The sequence below is a fragment of the Dermacentor albipictus genome, chromosome 1 (assembly GCF_038994185.2).
Source record: "Dermacentor albipictus isolate Rhodes 1998 colony chromosome 1, USDA_Dalb.pri_finalv2, whole genome shotgun sequence".
Taxonomy (NCBI): domain Eukaryota; kingdom Metazoa; phylum Arthropoda; class Arachnida; order Ixodida; family Ixodidae; genus Dermacentor; species Dermacentor albipictus.
Genome location: NC_091821.1, coordinates 408,840,684 through 408,860,984, shown reverse-complemented (window position 1 = coordinate 408,860,984; position 20,301 = coordinate 408,840,684). Strand labels below are relative to the sequence as shown.

Genomic DNA, 20,301 nt, shown 5'->3' with positions numbered 1-20,301 from the left:
CACGCATTCGGAAAGCATTTTGCATAAAAATAAAGACCCGCTATAAGCGGGCAAGCGAGCGAGGGGAGGCCGGAGTCGTGGGCATGCATAATAACAATAATAAAAAAAAAAGTGCGCCGTACGCGCGGGCGTAGTGGAGGCCAATAAATCTTGAACGGCCATAAATTTTGGCGCTAGAGCGCGTGTATCTATAGCTGCGGCAATTTGGTGGGTCCCTCCCTCTTTTGCACCGCGGACAGAAATTTTGGGGCTCGACTGAGGGCCGGCGTTCGTATACCCCTAATTTTCCTGCGAGCTGCTAATCCGCCTTCGTGTAAGAGAAATGCTCACGTAAAAAAAAAAAAAAAACTCATTTTTGTTTTCCTTCTTATTTTTTTGTCGCTATACCCTATGGAGCTTTTATAATACCCTCCCTTACTGGGTTCCCTATGAAGTTTGTGTTGGACTGCTTGCTATTTTCAGCCAAATAGAAAATGAATGTAGGAACAATCGTAGGTATAGCCATGAGTTTGAACTGCAATATTATACTTAGGCACTTGCTGTGCTGCCCAGGTGTTGTGATAGTGAACAGTCATTAAATAATCTGCGGCTTCCTACTATCGCTACAGCGCATTCAACGCTTTTCTTGCCGCACGACTGTATACAGCATTTGAACAAGGCACCTTTCTTTCCTTCCGTGCGGTATATGACCAGAATTTGACGTATTAGAATATGCTAGAATGTTCTGTCTGCTGCTTTTCCGCAACGTACGATTACCATATGGGACAACGCAGGTATGACGTGGGATACAAAGAAAAAGCGAGCATATTGTACTGGAATAAATTGGAACATAATGGAACTAAGCTTGCCCTATACGAAGAAGAAAAAAAAAGGAAAATAGAGAAAGGAACTAACACAACTAGCGTGTGAAGGCGGAGGTATGGCATATGCAAGAGAGAAAGAACGAGAGCAAAGCAGCTGTGCATCTATCAACGCCAATATTTAATCACATCGGGCTCTTCAGAAGACATACTACTTGACACTTATTGGCACATTTTCATACAACCTTAGCGCGGAGTAAGAAGTAACGTGTAAAAACACACTGCTACAGATATCTGTGTGTTACACCGCCTGATCGGTCACTATAGAAGGCGCGTTTAGAACGACAAATGAAGGGTACCTTGATTCTTAAGATTAGATAAGGGCTGCGAATGAGTAAGTTAGAAAAGGCGAACTACAAGGTTGACGCTACCTTAATTTCCAATCACGAAAAAATGCCCAAAAGGTAAAAAAAAACAGTGACAGGAAGTGTAATTCAGGGAAAAAAAGGAGGTCTATAGACCTCCTTTTTTTTGCGTATTCATCTATATTTCCTGGTTTCCTATTACTATACATTTCTTGGTGTGCCCCGCACTGCAGTTAGCGTGTGCATTGTCCAGATTAACATCATCATCATGATCATCGCCTTTGTCGTCGCCGTAGCCGTATGGCAAAAAAAGACAAAAAAATAGAGAGCAGGAAAAGAACGATAATGATATCAAGATATGTGACAAAGCAAAATAGTATAAGCGCATCTCTTGCTATTCAAAGCTAAACACCTTTCTTGAACACTTGTTCGGTATGCCTATATAGGCAATATAAATGCTTTCCGTTGCATTTGTGCTGCTTTGCGGTACGTAGTACATTCGAACAAATACGTAATCTGCGCGTGAAAATTTGCAAGTGAAAAACACTGTACACGAAGGCAAGATAAAGTTCAGGAGGCGGAGAAAAAGATTTAGAAAGGAAACCTTGCCTCTGTAATGTAATAAGCGCGGATCGATTGGCAGTGCACCTTTTGTGTAACGGTAAAACTATACTCTTAGCACCACTGTTAAAAGGAAGACCCAGTGCAAAATTAGTCTTCGATTGCAGCTGATATATGACGAAGGCATGCGGGCTATACACCAGAACACCGTGAATTCAAAGGGCGCCGCCATATTGATGAGCGCCGGTCGCGCCATCTATCCCAAGCGCCGCGAAGTAGCAGGCCTGGGCTGCCACGCCGGGAGATGCGACCCGGCGCGAAAGCGAAACTTGGGCTTTTTAGCTGGGCGGAAGGCGTGTTTCGCGTTTTTTCTAACCTGTCATTTTCGCTGTCTGGATTCAATCAAACTTCAAGACCTCATGCAAGTCCGCAATGGCCACACTGAGTGCTGTGCAGACTGCAGAAGCGTATACATGGGGTAGGTACGCTATTACGTTTGTACAAACCGCGCGCTATATGCTAGAACACGTGTGAACTTTTTGGCACGTAAGCTGTGAAGGAATTTACAGCACTGTGTTGGTGCCATATATTATTAAAGCACGCAGAACACTGTCATCTGCACTTTCAGTTTGGTCTTGTTTGTCATGGTCTCTACTGGGTTGGCCGCGTTTGGCAACCAACTGGCGAGGTCGTTTGACTGCCTGGTTAGCAGACGCCTGCCCTTCACCACCTGCACATTGGAAACAAAATAGATGTTATAGTAAGAAGGGCTGTAGTTCTTTCCCATGCCATCACTGTTGCGAAGATATAAAGTCCTCTCAAAATGAAATCGAAAATACACCACGCCAATTGTATCGTGCAACCACTTAAGAGTACAACATTCAGAATAAAAGCCTACAGCACTCGAACAAGCAGCATATGATGCTAAACCTGCACTCATTGGAAAATGAGGTACTACAGTAGTTATAATGTTCAACTACATGTGCAGTCAAAGCCCGTATAACAGGGCGAGCATGACAGATGCAGGTGTTGTACAGTTGCACAAACCATGACAGGGCACGTAAAATTACCATCCCTACTTAAATCTGCATCATCAGGACCCCTTTGGTACAAGACAACAACCGCACCTGCATTCCAAGAAATTAGCCCCCCCAACTGCAGCTACCTGGTACCAGACCTGTTTCGCTTGTGCGAGGCCATCGGATTGTTGGCGTTCCCTTAGAAAAGTAAACACTAAAAAAAAAAACTAGCGAGAACGACCAAAATTTTGTTACCATATACAAGAATAATTAAGCACCTTATTTTCCTCGCCATATGAACGGAAATATTTTGCGCTTTGCCCCGCATAACAGCCCGCACGCAGTTTAGAGCTCAGGAGGCTCAAATGAATTCGTTACGAATGACACCTGCAACACCAGCTCGTAAAGGTAGGTGCGCTGCAAGAACACCTTTGGCGACGAGTAGTTGTCGTTTACGTTTTTGTGGACGCATGCTACGTGACGAGCAGACTTCGGTTTACTTTCATTAGCAATAACGCTCACCAGCAAGGCCTACAACTTGTCGTTCACGCTTAATGGTCATTCCGTGCACCAGCTGCAAGTATCGCTAACAGCAAACTCAACTGTTCCGCTTAACCATCGGGAGCTCTGCCTGAATGAAAACACGAAAAGGCTTGCCTTTTTGTTATAGCCAAGGCGAAGCACCGGCGCGGGATTCTGCTCTGTAGGCTTGTTGCCCAGAAAGTGCTCGGAGCAAACCTGCGTGTTACACGTATTACGTTTGTAGGGCGCAAAGTTGAACGTGGCACCAAAATATACACAGATCGAATACTCACTCGTGCATTTTCACTGGGTTGGTAGTTCTTCCTATTCACTGCAGCTATCCACCGGTGGCGCAGCTTGGCATTCTTCGTTGCGGATGGAAAGCGGCGCAGGCTGAAAACACCACACCGGCACGATTCCCTACGTGTGTTGTGCTCTTCGCAAACAGCGCTAAGCAACCTGCTCCTTTTCCGCTGGTTGTTTTGGCATCCAAACACGACGCAATGATGCCCAGATGACTTCTACTTTGGATCCGTGTTAACGGGCACATTTCCGCACTTTGGAGCCCTAGAGCTGGCGCTTGCCATGTCTACTGGTCGCCGGCGAACACACTTTGGCAGCCCAGTACAATTAGGCGCCGGTCGACCGGGCAACCCGGGTGCGAGAGTATGCGTTCGGTTAGTCTGGGTGCGAGACTAGCGTGTTCTGGTCTATAGACGCGCGGCCCCCTCTATCCGCGAATTATAACTAAGAGTTGTTGCTTTGCTTGCTTCAATATACCGTCTCGGCGTTTCCTTTAAGAGTTGACCACACTCTACGTGCATGAGGCTCCACACCTAAGCTATATGTTGCCGAATTAACGGAGATCTTTGCGCAGCGTAGAACAACGTATGTCACCCGGACTAGGAACGTGCACCAGAGAATTGGCGGAGGCACGGCCTCCTCGCGCGTGCGCAGTAGTCGGTGCCTCGTCCGCAAAATGGCGCGCACTTGCCTCCTACGAGGCCCATCTCTTAATGGCCCCATAATTAACTCGAGTGATTTGCGACCGGGGCACTTTGCGAGCTCTCTAGTAGCAGCGTCGCAATGGGCCGCAGACAACGTCCAACATCTGTCCTCCGCGCTACCTCCTCGCTGGCCCCCATCCGCGCATGCGTGGCGTGGCTGCTGTGGCTTCGAAGTAATATGTGACGACAGGTACGAGGAGGTGGGCATAGCGTAAAAGCTCGCGTATAGTATATCAACCCGGCCTACTCAAGTAAGAGGTGCAATTCTTGGGCCACAACAACAGCAACAACAAAAAAGTATACCTGTACTTGCTGTATAACCAAACACACTTGGCTTTTTGATGACATAAGCTAAAGAAACACTTAGACTCCTGAATGCTTTGTTAGTCGTATATAACTCGATATGCCAAACGCGCGTTCCAAAATCCGTTAAATAACTTCGCATTATGTGCGCGATTTCACGGTAGTTGTGCTACGTAGCCGCGCCACTGCGACACAAATGGGTGCGGTCGGCTATGTTCGACACACCCGCCCCTGGAGGTGTCGTGAGCACGACGAACTATTCTATTTCTCTCTCTCTCTCTCTCTGAAATTATGTTTGAGAGAGCGCACTTTCCGCGCTTCCTATTTTCGCTTATCGTTAAAGCCTCAATCGCGTCCCGATTTGTCGTGCAGTACGTCATTGAGGCTGCTATGTATATCACGCACAAATATACATATTGCGCGACATGCCTGAAGTTATCGTGACGTAAAATAAATGAAACTATGAAATAGGAGGCCGCATAAAAGAGGCCGAGAGCACATCATAAATGAGCGAGGCCGCGAGACCTGCATTCAATTTTGAAGGAGATACTCCGGAAGTTTAGAAAGCACGGTTTGTTGTGGTTTGTTTGACTGATTTCCATAAAAGAAAACGTCCTCTTCATAATCTTTGCTGTGAAAATATCTGGTTATTAACTACAAATTCGAAAATTACGCTGGCATTCCGGGTAAAGTTGCCTTTGAGTGCCAAATTCTATTCAACGACCAATATTCCTGCCTTCATTATTGAGCAATCAACTGCCCTGTATTAAAGCCTCGCCTCAGCTTGCTCATTCGTGCAAACATACTGCGGGAGAACCGCCCGTCTATTGCGCGCTTCGTGCGACAGCTTTCCCATGGCCGGGCGACGCCGTCCGGGCAGCCCCGAGCCGGCAATTTTCGCTTCTGGGTGTCATTTTATTACGCCAATTACGATCGTAATTGCGAGGTGTCCTCGGTCTCGCGTGATTGAATGCGGGGCTCCTTAATCGCCGGCCGTAATGATGATTACTGTTTCTGCAACGCTGCCGACGCCATTCCAATTGGCACCGCGCGAAGAATGCGAACGGAGGAGGACGTGCATGCAGTGCGCCTCTCTATAGAGCTGAGCATTAACGGCATCCCGCATAGACTCGCCGACACAGTCACGAAGGACCGCCGTGCAGCTGCCGATGGTCCGCACAATTAAAGTATACACGTACGGCTCGATAATCTGCATTGTAAATCCTCGGCAGTCGTCGTTCGTTGCACTTGCAGCGATTTAATCGTTTCTCGTGGCCAAACTACGGGGTGCGCGCGTTTCGTTCGGCTGTCGGGGCGGACGTGTATACGGCTAATCACCGTGACTGTGTGCCGTCTGATGTTAAACGTACGGCACGGGGGGTAATAATAATGATATAACCAACCCCGGCGCGCGTGTAGAAGCAAATTACTCGAGTATGGTTAAACGCCTTGCTAACGCATTCCGCTTGGTCTTATTGCTGTTCGGACAAAAATTTGTCCCCCCCCCCCCTCCTCAATTCGCTACCACATTCCCGTAGGCTATAACTATACGTTATCGTAAGTTAGTGCTTCCTTATACTATGGGAACAACCATCGCTAGTCGGAAAAAAAAAGCCACTAGCCTGTAGGACATTTTATCGCATTGTTCCAGGCATCGTACCTATAGCTAAATCGGCCCCATTAAGCAGGACAAGGCTGTTTGCGTTTCGCCGAGCTTCTGGCGTGGCGCCGCAGCCGGCTCTTTGGGAATCGAGTACACTGCACTGACAACCGAAAAGAATTTGGCAGTCAGAGATGTGTGCGGCCAATCCGACGGGAAAGAGGAAGTAGCAGGAACAAAAAATTACCTCGAAGGCGTGACCGTACAGCGTTCTGTTTCTTTTCGTTTTATTTTCGTGCACGCACATTGGTTTACCTCCCCCCCCCCCCCTCTTTTCTTTTCCTCGCGTTTAATATTGCTGCTCGAATATTTTGTTCGGCATGCCTTGCCGTGTATGCGCAGGCTTCTATTTACTGGAGCAAAAGAAAGGCACTATGGGTGTCAGTTCCATTAGGAGTCGTGTGTTATTATACGCGCCGCGCACGGACACCCAACGTCGTCTTGACGCGATGAGGAAAACAAGGGAAGGGTGCTGTCTATAGCTGCTGCTTGCCAACGAGCAGAAGCCCTTTCGCGTAGAAGCGAACATAAATAATAATAATAATAGCAAAATAAAGGGGGACGAAATGAAGAACGTGGCGGCCGCTCGATGGTGTGTTCGAGCCGACGTACTCTCAGGGGCTGTGATTATCTCGTCAGAGGCGCTGCAGGCCATTTCGCATTCACCGCTCCGATCCGTGCGCCTGCTTTGTTCGTGTGCACCGCCGGCGCCTCTCTCTCTCCCCCCCCCCTTGCATCGAAGCAAGCTTGCAGCAGCGTCCGTTTCTTCTCAGGCTCGGCGCACACGCGGGAGCTTCGATCGTGGTCGCCTCGCTAGCTGCCTCCGCCCTTCCGTATTACATGAAGAACCGGGCCGACGCGCGCACTGCATGCTTGGTGCCTACACGCGCGAAGGCATAAGCGCGGTGTATGCAAGCGTGTGATGCTAAAAGAGCACGGTTATACAGCGGCGTCAGCGTCATGTTTCGACACGGCGATATGTATACACACCTTTGGACGGACGTGAGCGCTTAGCGGCTCCTAAGTAGGAGGTGGGGCCGTACGCCGTTTTGCCCCAGCTGCCCATCACCGCGCGTATAGAGGTTGAGCGCGCGCGAAGGTCGCACCGGGTTCAAAGAGGCGCTGCGTGCCGCCGTTCGCTCGCCCATCGGCGCATCTCTGTGTATACGCGCGGCGAGAAAGGCGAGTGAGAGAGGTCGCGATGTCCGCCTTTCCACTTTTTGACCCTTTTCACTCTGGGTCGCTCTAATACACGTGTGGGCAGCAGCTGCGCACTTGGAACTTCACGCGTTATCTGCGTTTCGCGTTTCACGGTTCGGCGTTGGTGCATTTTGCGGACTGTTCCGGTTCTCATACTCGGCCGTACACTCGTTGTTTACGCTGGAGTGGACGCTTACGCTCTCGTAAGACGGGATAAGGGGGATTTCGACGTTGAGGAATGACTCGCCGGTGTGTTAAAATGTAGTACGCGTATGTATAGTTAGACGTAGTCCCAGGAAACCGCACGTCGCAACAATGACAAACAGAGCCTCTGGTTCGGCCACATTGAATCGCACGGGACCGCGACACTGCCGCGGTATGTACGCGCATCGCCCTGGTATAACACGCCGTGTTTTGGCTTGCCACTCTCTCGAGCCAGCTCGAAGCAGGTGTCCCGCGAAGCGCCACTCCATATACGACTCCGGCAGATGGGTCGTCTTTCTCACACGTCTTCCTCGCGTCAAGCGCCATGCGCGCTCGCAAGGCCCTGCCAGCCGCGAGACGGAGCGGAGAACACGGCCGCTACGTCGTGAAGCCGACTTAATTATATGCGTCGCGCTGCCACAGCTATACTCTACACGCGAAGCCGTGCCCTCGTCATTTGGCGAGCGGTTCTGCGAGACGCCCCGAGAGAGACCGGCTACTTGGCACCCTCTGCGCGCGAGCGTAACGACGCCGATGGCTTTGTCGGGAGCCTGTGGTTACGGCGGGCGCCGAATTCGACAGCTAACCTTTCGGGGCTTAACCCACCCGCCCTTGCGAGAGACGCGCGTTCGTCTCCAGATGTCAGCTTGCTCCCTCTTGCGGAGCAATCACGGGGGGACACATGTACGGCTTCTTCCTCTTCCCACTGCGAGCTGCCGCTGCGCTTCGTCCATGCAGATATAGAAGGTACGGACGCCGCATCGCGGCTGACGGGACGAGTGTCCGCGCGAAAATTACGCGCCTGCGCTACCGTGCTGCGTGGTCTTTCGTAGCCCCCCTCCCCCTCTTTCCTTTTCTTGTTCGGGCTGAGTTTCCTCCGTCCACGCGCTGCGTTCATTTCTTGTTTTTGTATACAGCTTTACGCTTCCTTTTGTGTTCTTGCGGGACCGAAAGAGTCGCGAAATCAACGGCGAGTTGCACGTACGAAACAGCCAAATTCGGCGGTCGCGCAAGATCAGCTCGGACTCAATCGAGTCGTTGACGCTGTCGCGTCTCGGCGATGGTTCTACGCGAAACGTCGTGCGAGCAACGCTTCCTCCTATCTGGCGGCGCATGGGACGTCCCGCGCGACGTGGAATGCACGCCACCTTGTGATTTCGCGGCTGGCAACAGAAAGAAGCGCTCTGTAATTTGTTACTCTACCAGGCACGTACGTGTAACGAGATACTCCGATTTGAAGGGGTGGAGGGGGTTGGGGGGGCATGGCGATCCTGTCCTTCCCACGTACATATATACCCGTTCTTTTTTTATTCTCCTTCTTTGTTTCAGTATCATTTGTTTCGTTTTGTTTAGGGCCCGTGGTACTCCACCGACTTCTCTGTGTCTGTCATATAAGGACAGACAGGTGCTTGCACTTGTATCGTTCGCATATGCATTCCTCATTTTGTGGCAGAAGCAATAGAAGATGAAGCGCCCACAACTGTTCGGAGCGAGCGGTTAATGCGAAAAGGAGTGAAAGATACTTGGAGATGCCGATTCGAAGGTCGTTCTTCGTTCTCTTCCAGTGTATGCATCATGTGGTGTGAGGCGGATGGGGGAGGGGGGGGGGGGCTGTGCCGCGTAAATTACACGGCTTGGAAGGTGAGAGAGAGAGAGAGGGACAACGGGTGAGGGGTTTCTGGTGATCCGTTTCGTAGACGCGAAGGCGGAAAGAAAACGAAATAATAATTAATGAGGAGGTTGAAAAGAAGAACAAGGAGAAAAAAACGGTTTGATTGATCGATGCAGCGTCCGACGTTCGGCGGATTCCTGAGCGGTCGCTTTGCCCGGGGTAATGATACGTGACGCCTTTTTCGAAAATAAAGACAGCTGCCGCGCGGGCTAAAACAGCCGTGAGGAGCGCGCTGCTGCAAGAGGCCCAGTTTGGAGCGCGCAGGAGACGGAGAAGCGATAGTTGGTGTCTCACTTCGGAGGAGACGTGTCGGCCATTACGAGAGCCTATAGTATTGGGCGCCACGCGAAAACAGCATATGCTTCTTTATTTGTTTTCGCTTCCTTTGCTGTACGTTTTAACCGACCTCGTACATCATCCACGGCCTGTTATGGAATGTGGCAAGATCGATGTTTAGTATGAAGGTGTACACCTTGCGCGCGCGCACTGAGGGGAAGCACTGTCCGTGTCCTCTGGTATTGGTATGAAAGCACGTGCAGGTGCAGTTTAGACAGTGCTCAAGTTAAAGGCGTTCCACCAGGAGCAACAATGTAACCCAGCTTTGACGTGAGGACTCACTCGGAGAAGCTCCGTTTATTTTGCATCTCTATACCAATCAATTACCTCACTTTCGACATAAGCGAGGCCGGACTATGAGAGGCTCGTGCTTCGGGTTTGCAGCTCAAAAATTTCACAGGGGCACTAAGGAGAAATGCTGAGTCGTGCTAGAAAATCATGCTTTCCATTCTTGCGTGTTTTGAGAAGAGGCTTTGTATGCCAGAAAGAGAAATAAAGAAATAATAACGCCAGCTTGCCATGGCGTCATGAATTTTGATAGAGTCTATACGAGTCTGTTATTGGGCAACAAAGGACTATACGCAGGAGCTCTTCCTGCGCCGAAGCGGGCCAAGTGCGGAACAAAAAAAAATATCTGATACGTGACGTCACAGTGACGTACTGCGCTGATAAAAGAAAAAGCAAGGAAAGAGAAGTTTTGTGTTTAATTTCTCCACAAGTAATAAGTGCATAAACTGATCTAGTGTCGGCCTTTAAGCGCTTTGCTGCTGCAGTTACAACTTATTTAGTTTAAATTTAAATTTTACCATAAATCTGCCCAACGCTTTTTGTATAACACTGTCCAACGTTTACGTTCCTTCTGTAAGCGGTGCAATATCATTGTGGGACACGTTGAAACCCCTGGCGCGGCGAAACAGCGTACCTATACCTCAAATGTATTTAGTTCACATTGTATGCATGATTTGATTAGCGTTTTGTAGATGTCTCCTAACAACCCATACTTAGGCTAGACGTGAATGAGTTCGGCTGTATTTCTGCTATAGAACCAGCTTCGATGTGTATATACATTCGAGTGCATGAGTGTCATTTTTTTCCTTCCACGAGTGCCGCACTCGTGGAAGTTAGCTTCGATGCAGCCATCGTCGCACGAAATTTTTACCTTCTGCTTTAGATCCACCTGAACGATGATCAATATATAACACGCCTCGTTTATTATTAAGTGAACGGAAAGGAGGCTCTGAGCGTTGCGCGCATGTAGACCCCAGTTCGGATAAAGCACACACAATGTCAGCCATCGTTACTCCCGTATCTAGTGACGTTATACAAGGCCTTAGAACCACTACCTATAGGAACGCATGAGTCGTACCCAGTAACGACAACTGTGTCGAGGAGGTTTGTTGCGTCTATATACCTAGACGAACGCTGTCTAGAGAGCGAGACAAAGAGCGTGGAAGAAAAGGGCGACGCGGTCGGAACGGCGCGGGTTGGTCGACGATGCGCTGCCGCCGCTGAGCAACGAGTTCGAGTGTCAGTGTACACGGCTGTATGTACCTGAGCCTATAAAGCATATCGAGGCTGGCGAGCACTGCGAGCAGGTGCCAGTCGCGACATAACCAGTTCGGGGGCTGCCCCGCATTTCGAGCCCGACGAAGTCGTTGGCATTGAAAGAAATGACTGTTATTATTGAAGCCGCGTCGCCGTCGTGTGAGAAACAAGCCCGAACGCATTAATAAGTGCACCGACTCGGGCGCGGTCTTACACCACAGGGAGACCTGTTCGCTCCGTGACAGATATACAACCCGTGGCTGCAGAATAGGGCGGGGACGAGAGGCAAACAAACAAAGGGTGCATTGAATGGGAAATAATGTAAAGACGACGGCTTCGCAGCCTCTCTCTCTCTCTCTCTTCTTTTTTTCTGGTTTACGCGCATCCGAACACCTGCTGCTGCGGTGCGCGATGGAGACGTCAGATGGCGTAGTAGGAGGGGGATCAGGCGTGCGCGTGCATTGTATACACTATATGTATGCATGGGCCGTAGTCGCGTCGCCGCCGCCTTTGTAACTATAGCTCTGAGCCCTCGTGAATCGAGTATGCGCGCGGCGCATAGTACGCGCGGCGTTTAGGGCGCAAAACGCGCTCTTCATCACAACGAACCCCGCGACGGAAGCGAGAGAGACAGCGCACCGCAGAGAGGGAGAGGCTGGAGGGGGGCGCCTTTTGGAAGTCGCTCTCGGCTGCTGCGCCGTTGCCTTGGGTTCGGTTTTAGTGGTTTTAGTTCCAGCATGGGTGTAGCGCGTGGCGGCGGGCTGTTGCCAGCGGTCCCGCAAAGCGAACACAATCAAGTGGCGCGACCCAAAGGGTTGATTGCGTGTGCGCGGGGGCCATCTGCGAAGCGGGCGGTTGACGCCCACCTGAATTCGTGGGCGGGACCGGCGCGCTTAATGGTGATCCGCGGGGTCGCGCGGCGGCGCCGACGCTACGCACCGCCGCCCGGTCGGACGAAATGGCACCGCGTGCAGTGCGCACGGTCGTCGCCTGGCCCGCGGTGAAGAACAACGCACCGCGGGTGCTCGGAGAAGAGGCACGCGGGCAGATGGATTCGTATATATATATCTATGCGCGCGCGATTGGCTGCGATGCAGGTTGCGTGCTGCTACAGAGCGCACCGCCGCGTCGACGTGTTGTATGGGATCCATCGAAGCAAAGCGCGCCGCATATGCGTTCTCGTTCAAGAGCGCGCAAGCCGCTTTGGTGATTTATCGCCCCTCGCCCTCTCTTCTCGTCCGGTCTTCGCGAAAACCGCGAGACCAGTAAATTGGTGCTTGAGCGTTCCGGCTGTATAACTGCGCTGCACGTGTGGCGCCCAGATAAACTTCTGGGCGGTTCTGGCAGAGCCCGAATGCATCTTTCATAACGCGTTCTCGAAAACCGCTCTTTTCACGTGTCACCGCCCATTCTTCCCCTTTACGTATGTATAGCGGCCCCGCGTGGTCTTTGGACATCCGTTGGTAACTGAACTGGACAGAGGTGATCTAACGATCGTGTTCCAATTTTCATTTTGCCGTTCCGTCAGTGGTCCGAGAGGCGCTGCGCCTACGTTATCACTGGACTCAGTCGAACGTGACCGGCCGCTTATAAGAAAAGAATCGACCAACAGAAATCTACGCTTTGCTGACCCAAGGCGCACCACTACAGGTTTATTCGATTCAGTCAAGTTTCTCTGCACATTCTGCACCTATCAACGGTGCACTGCAGCTAGGCCTTCAATTCTGCAGCCCCCCCCCCCCCCCCCCCCATGCTCGTTTGAACGAGGTGCAATGCAAGATAACGCCACGGTGCAGTGAACCCTTGAACCTTGCAGAGATGGGGACGGCCCGGTACACCATAACTGGCACCACCTGCACCTTTTCACTTGGGGTGCCGTGTACCTTTCCTGAATAAAAAAAAAACTATTCAGTGCGTAATCATATAGTCGTGCGAGTTGCGTTCATATGTAACGCACAGCGCCTAAGTTCAAGACGGTTCCTGACTAAGCCTTTCTCTTCTCTCTTTCGCAGGTCTGGTTCCAGAACCGACGGGCCAAGTGGCGGAAGCAGGAGAAGGCCGCGGGCAACGCGCTGCAGTCGCAGGGCTACAACCCGTACTCGACGGCGCAGTCGCTCAGCTCGTCGACGCCCACCATGGCGGCCGGCGGCCACCCGTCGCCGTCCGTTGCCGCCGCCGCAGCGGCCGCGGCCGCCTTCGGCTCTCTGTACGGCCGCAAGCCCCCGTCAGCCGGTGCCCAGGAGTCGGCTCTGTTGAACGCCGCCCGGCTCTCGCCCTACATCAACTCGGCGGCGGCTGCAGCGGCCGCGATGCCGCTGCTGACGCCCGGCCACGCGTTCTTCCCGATCAGCCCGTTCGCGCACTTCCTGCCGCCTTCGCTGCCGGCGCTGTACCAGACGCCGGCGCCCTTCCAGAACTGGCTGGCCACGCTGTCCGTGCACAACCGGCAGCGGGTCGACATCGCGCCGCCCGACGTCGGGCCGCCCACCACGGCTCCCGTGCTGCCGCCGTCCCCTCCGTCGTCTCTGCTCCACCAAAGAGTGCCCCCGGCCGTGGCCATTCCGCCGCCGCCGCCGCCTCCTCCGTCCAGCGCCGCGGCTTCGACGGCTGCGCTGGTGCCGCCACCTCCTCCGCTGACTGCGGCGGCAGCGGCGCAGCGGCCTATCCTGGGCAGCAGCAGTCCGGCCAGGTCTTCGTCCAGCGTGTCCCCCGGTGTGACGGCGTCCACTCTGTCGCCGTCCGCGTCGCCTCCGACCACCGGCGGAGGCCCCGATCGTCGAAGTTCGAGCATCGCCGCGCTTCGCATGAAGGCTCGCGAGCACGAGATTCAGCTCGAGATCATGCGCAAGACAAACGGCGAGATCGCGAGCTAACCAGCGAGCGACACTGAAGAGAACGCTGGAGACCTACCTGCGTGCCCCATCCTGCCCACCGTTGACTGTACTTGGACTGAGTGCTCAACACTGAGGACTTCCGTCCTGTCGTCTTCCGTGACGGCGACCTTTCATGTGCCTTGTCGTTACAGCCGTCCACCGCGAGTTTTTGCGGACGAGTGCTTAGCGCGTCTTTAAAGATGGAACCTGCGTGAGCTTTCAGACGTCCAACGCTAAAAGACCTCTCAAGGTGCACGAAGCGGAGGGCGGCACCTTCGCGTAATATGCACTACGGAAGAGACAACCACCTTGAAACGTCCCGTGGAGACTCGACATAAGCTGTCTTGGGACGCAAAATGTGACTGGATCAACGAGCCAAGATGACCTGAATTAATTCGCTTTAATTTATGCCGCACGTCTCTTGACGTTGAAGTGTGTGATAACAGTTGTCTGAATCATGGATTCCGATGTCGCCTTTGTCTTATGTGCAGTGACTACGTGCCTTCCGATGCTTGCAGGACGTATCTTGTGTGCCGACAAAAAGACAAAAACTTACTCTCCTTATACGATACCAAAAAGAAGGATGCAATGGGACCATTTCCTTTTTTTTTCTACTTTTTTTGTGAGTTTGTCATGGACTTGTGTGCAGTGGTCGCCTACTTTCAGCCGATAATGTGTCATTGCTTGTGATCCGTGATGTACAGTATTTCATCTTGCCTCTCATTGCCTTTGAATCGTGTATTGTGTAAATGGCGCTATTTATATTTCTACTTGCATATTCGCTTTGCTACACAGTTCTTTTAAAGAAACGAATGCATACATTTGTATCAACAGACACGCGCACATAAGATTCCTTGTTTGCCTAAACTATTTTACTATTACTTTTCCCGTTTTCTGAAAGACAACAGTAAAGAAATAAAATAATCTGACGTGTGCCTTACATTATGCTGCGGAGACGCTGTGCTGTGGTTGAAATCCTCGCTTCACCTACGTATGCCTGTCGAAACTCGACAGGGGCACGCATAAACTTTCAGTATCATCTAGGCATGACTTCCAGAAGCAATATTTTGACAGGCTAGGCCGACTACAGCAAGCATGCGTTAGCGCGCATGTATTGGCGTCGCCAACATAACACCATAACGCGGCTGACCAATGAATATCTTTGAGTACATTCAGAGTATATGTGGATGTGCCTTATAGAGTATGTGGAAACGCTAGTAACGGATTCAGGGTACAGAGCCAGGATTTAACTACAGCACTTTGGGCGGTGTTAAAGAAAACTACGAGCTGTATCTAGAGAACTAACATGGCCAATACATCATTGGTCCTGTATATCTCGAAACCTGGGATCCAAAATGTGACGAGATCAACGAACATAACAACGACAATGAAACATAAATGCCTAGAATTTGTATATTCGAGTTCTTTCGACAGAACTGATATGTATATAGGGTGATAATTTTTAAGTTTTGTGGAAATCTTAAAGATCACCTGTTGCAAATTACATAATTCTAGTCCTTGAGCTGGATTATTCAAAGATGCGGGCATTACTTGCACCATAAAACGAAACACATAATCAACGAATTAACAAAACTCACTAATTATCTTCATAATTATTTTGCGCCACATGTTGCAATTCACGAACTGTAGCAGGTAAGTTTGCAAGGCGTACCCGCTTAGAATGAATTTCCAGAATGACACTATAGCTCCAAAATATACATAATCAAAGTCGCCGTAAAAATGCGCTGTTGTTCCACTGTTTAAAGAAAGCCCTCTTTTTTGCATTCAAGCACAAAAGTAACAGGAACGTCCATGTATTTCGTCCCACACTTTGGGAAATAATATCTTGAAGCTGGTGTCATCGTGGAAATTAATTTAAAGTGGGTACGTCTTGCAAGTTCACCAGTTACAATTCGTTAATTGCAATATGGGCCGTAATGTAATTAAATAAGAAGTTAATTGCTGGAATATATGTGTCGGTTTCTCATGCTAGTCATGTCCGTCTCTTCGAATAATTCAGCTCAAGGACAAGAATTGTATTATTTGTAACAGGCAATATTTAAAAATTTCGTAAAACTCAAAAATGGTCACCCTGTATATATGCTTCTTTTTTTTAAAAGAATATAGTGGTCCTCAAGCTTTCGCCCAATGGTTACACCTCTGTCCACTCATTCAAGTAGCCCTATGGTGAGGTTGGCGCAAGATTGTGCTCAGTTAAGCAGAAGTGATGCTGGAACCGCGAAAAGCAAAATACACCTACACTTGTATCGGCCAGAAATTACCATTTAAATTTTGTATAATTGACACGGATTTCGATATCAATCGAAAATTTGGTGGGTCGTCTTACAAATAGCGTAGCTAACTCTGACAGACAGTCAGAGTTACATTGGAGTTAAAGCCAGAAGGGCGAAGCAATACAGCGTTAAAAAAACATTAACGGGAAGGAGTTCGCGCTATCCTGCGTTAAACCTCATGATAGACACCGACCGTTTGAAACATCTCACAGGACCTCTCGCCCGTTCTTTGAATGGATAAAAATGGCTGGCGTTTTTTGAAGAAGTGATTAAAGGGCAAGAATTATGGCGCAGAATAATGTCGAAGTTTTGAACTCAACAGCAAACTTGTTTTTGAAAGTGAAACGGCCTTGAGTGTGTCCGAAACCGAGCAGCACTGCTCAATACCTCGTCGTGCCAAATAGCACGTATGCTGCGCCGTATTCGGGCAACGTCGAAACTCGGCAAAAAACTACCTTCGCGCACGTGTCTATGGTAGTGGCTTTTAGCGTCCGGTGCTTTATATGTCCGAGGGCAAATGAAATGTCGGAGTGGAGAGTCGTATGTGCAAACCATGCACTTCCTTTAGTATACAAGTGTAGAATGGAGTGTTTAGGTTAAGGAACGTAATTTAAGCACGTAAAATATGCACGCGAACTGAAAGGCTTGCGCGGAAGTTCTAATCCGGCTGCACGTAATGCGCCGTACTTTGTCTTTCATGCGCGGAAGAAAGGACAAGTGTCTCTTCTGTTTCCTCAGAAGGCTCGATCGTTAACGAGCAGTCGGTCTTTGTTTTAGCTCGTGTGACTTTGCTAACAGGAACAAAGATTAAAGGAAGCACGGGTAAAACTAGACTCTGGAATGGGAACAACAATGGGAACACTAAACGATAACTCAAGAACATTTGTATAGTGTGTCTGTAGTAATCGTATTCTATCTTCGGCCTCGGTGGGCAGCAAATTTCCAACGCGTACTATCGCGCTCGATATTAGCTACAACGCGCGCTCGAGCGCTTTGTCACGAGCTTTCGCGTTGTAGTTTATACTGCACGCGATAGTACGCATGATTGCAAGTGACCGCGCGAAAAATTTTCCCGGTGCTTCTGCTTAGCCCTTCCGCGTTCGACTTGATGAATTTCGCGATCCACCGTTGCCTGCATACCATATTTGCTTGATTATAGGCCGAACGTGGACGCATGTAAAATTCCTAAAGTCTAGGATAAAAAAAGATCAATTTACAAGCACGACAAACGCCTGTCATCTTAGGTTATGAAGTTTTGTGGGTGTGCTTATATGTTTGGTGCCCCCATAAATATATCATTCCTTAGTCGCCGCCACAAAGGTGACACTTGATATGGGCCCATATATAGTTCAAAAAAGGTGTAAGCGGTGTCCACTTGCATTCAACAGAACAGGGCAGGTCTCCCGGTTAACCTAGGTTTGTGTTAAAAAAAATGTTCTTAGGTGGAAACTGTTCGTAAGAGCTGGTGCCATTCCAACACGATGACGGGCATATTATTAGACAAAGCGGTCGGCCAGTGGCAAACAACACTTACGAACGAAAGGCTTTGTGGATTCGGCCCCTGATTATTACCAGGCAGTAAATAATCCAGGGTTATCGTTGATTCGTAATTGGCGCAACGTTTATTTATGAGGTCTTTCCTTCGGAACAAACCTGACTAAGTTTTACCGAAGAAGATCGACTGAGCAGCCGACGTACCACATGAGTGCAATAAAAAAAAAAATAAGTCTATGGCTCCGTTATCTTGGCGCTGACAGACACAAAGGCGCCAAACAAACAAACAAACAAGCAAGCAAACAAACAAACAAACAAACAAACAAACAAGCAAAAACATCGTGCTGGGCCTCCCGTTTCTATGAAATGTTGAAACAGGCTCTTAGCTGCACGTATACCTCAGGGCTGTTAACAACAGCATGCTGTTTAGAGCTCAGCACGCTGTTCTGTCCTATTCAGGAACATTCACTCGCATTTGGGAGACCGGTTTTTTTTTTTTCATTGTGCGGTATATTATACAGTTATGAAAGGAGAAAGCTGCATGTTGTGAATCAGGTAGCAAGATCTGTTTTTCGCTGCAATATTTGTGGTGTCCTTACGATCATGTCACAGGAATAGATCCTTTCGCTTGTAATGTTTTTCTCTCAAACTTTATTTAATTCAATTCATCAGGTAGGAATGACATCAATAACAGGAAATGACGCCAGCTGCCTTTCGCCACCTGAACAGTTGCCGTCAATTTTGTATCATTTAAAGACTATGCAGGGTGCGAAACCAATTTATTAACTGTGTATTTCCATGTGAAGCGACGTGGCTTGGTGTTAACGAAGCTCCGTGGCTATCAGAACCAATGCATGCGGAGCCGCTAGATGTATGTAGATGCAAGTTCACTTCGTTTTTCTCTGTTTCGTTTTTATGCCAGAGAATTGCGTTCATCGAAGAGTCTTTTCAACGCTGAATTTTACGTATTTCTGTACATTTCGCGCTTTTTGGTTTGTTGGGATAATAAAATATGAGAAGCGTCTATATTTCATAAGAATTGTCTCCGCTGTCTTCTTTATCTCCTCCGCTTGTTTTCACCGTGGAGTCGCTTCTTGACTAACTCACCATCGATACTTTGCAACACACTGGTTGAGCGCTTCACCAAGGGCAACTCTCGTATTAACGGGCACAAATGCAACTCTAGAAATATGGAATGATGCTCCAGAAGGACAATTTTTGCCCTATACACTACCACTCACCGAGGCCGAATAAGGCATAATAGAACGAAAGTGATCTTATTTGTAAGGAAGCGGTAAGTGTGCGATGGTTGGCGTCTTCACCCTTTTTGTTGCTGTTAATTTGAGCACGTGCACCAAGCCAAGCCTCCGAGGTGCCAGCGAGCGCCACTTTGAATGTTGGTGGCAGATGTGAAGAATGCTATTGCAGAACAGGTGCCAGGTGAAGCTTGATCTTAAGCGCAGACAATCGTATGGTGGACGCTTACATAGGCTACCTACGACAGAAGAGCTGCTAGATCCAAGAGGTCTCGCTGAGCATATCGCGAGGGGAGTCAAGATTCACGAAGAACTGCAGCTGAATCACCAAGTAGAGAGAGAATTAAAAAAGAAATGCAGTCCAGGCGATCATCCGGACGCGCGTCCAGCCCTCCGCCCTGTTAACGGGATAAAAACTGAGAAATAAAGAAGAAAGAGGACGCCAACTGTCGCTATTACCTGAGCCACTCCAGCCAAAGGGATTGACTTACTAGAATGCTTCCTCATATCATAGGAAGCCAACAAGCACTGACACCAAGGACAACATAGGGGAAATTACTTGTGCTTAATAAATGAAATAAAGAAACGATAAATTAATGGAAATGAAAGTGGATGAAAAACAACTTGCCGCAGGTGGGGAACCATAGCACAACCTTCGCAGGTGGGATAGTTCCCCACCTGCGGCAAGTTGGTTTTTTATCCACTTTATTTTCCATTAATTTATCATTTCTTTGTTAAGTAATTTCCCCTATGTTGTCCTTGGTGTCAGTGTACGTTGACTTCTTATGATATGGCTGTAATAAAAATCGGGCTCCTCGGTTAACTCCTTTACTTCTAGAATGCTTCCTGGCTTTTAAAATCACGTTTTTATGGTTTGTATGCGAGCAGGCTAATTGGGGCTCTGTGTCATGGCTGTCTCGGAATATTTTACTTTCCCGCACAAGCGAGGACAAGTTTCGCGCCCACGTTTAGATGCCGTCACAAAAGGCGTCGATAACGTATAGGTTGAATAAGGAGCAATTACTACAGCAACGGATTGCATCCGTTTTGCGTTTGACACACAGCACAGTGATACACTATTAGAACACAAGGTCCTATGGCGGACATCATATAATACAACACCCTCACACACCTTCATAAAAGAAAAAAGAAAGAAAAATATTAATTTATCTTGGGGTGCGTTCAAACTC

The 20,301-nt window shown here is 49.3% G+C and overlaps 1 protein-coding gene across 6 annotated transcripts in view; it reads left to right on the top strand.

Moving 5' to 3' along the window:
* The window catches only part of LOC135918178 (homeobox protein aristaless-like), a 170,849-nt gene extending 151,955 nt beyond the window's left edge, over positions 1-18,894 (top strand). For all 6 annotated transcript variants that reach the window (XM_070532194.1, XM_065451848.2, XM_065451844.1 and 3 more), the window contains exon 4: positions 13,207-18,894. In XM_070532194.1, the coding sequence (XP_070388295.1) occupies positions 13,207-14,067 (861 nt within the window). In that variant the 3' untranslated portion in view covers positions 14,068-18,894. The remainder of the gene's footprint in view (positions 1-13,206) is intronic.
* Positions 18,895-20,301: the final 1,407 nt, after the last annotated feature.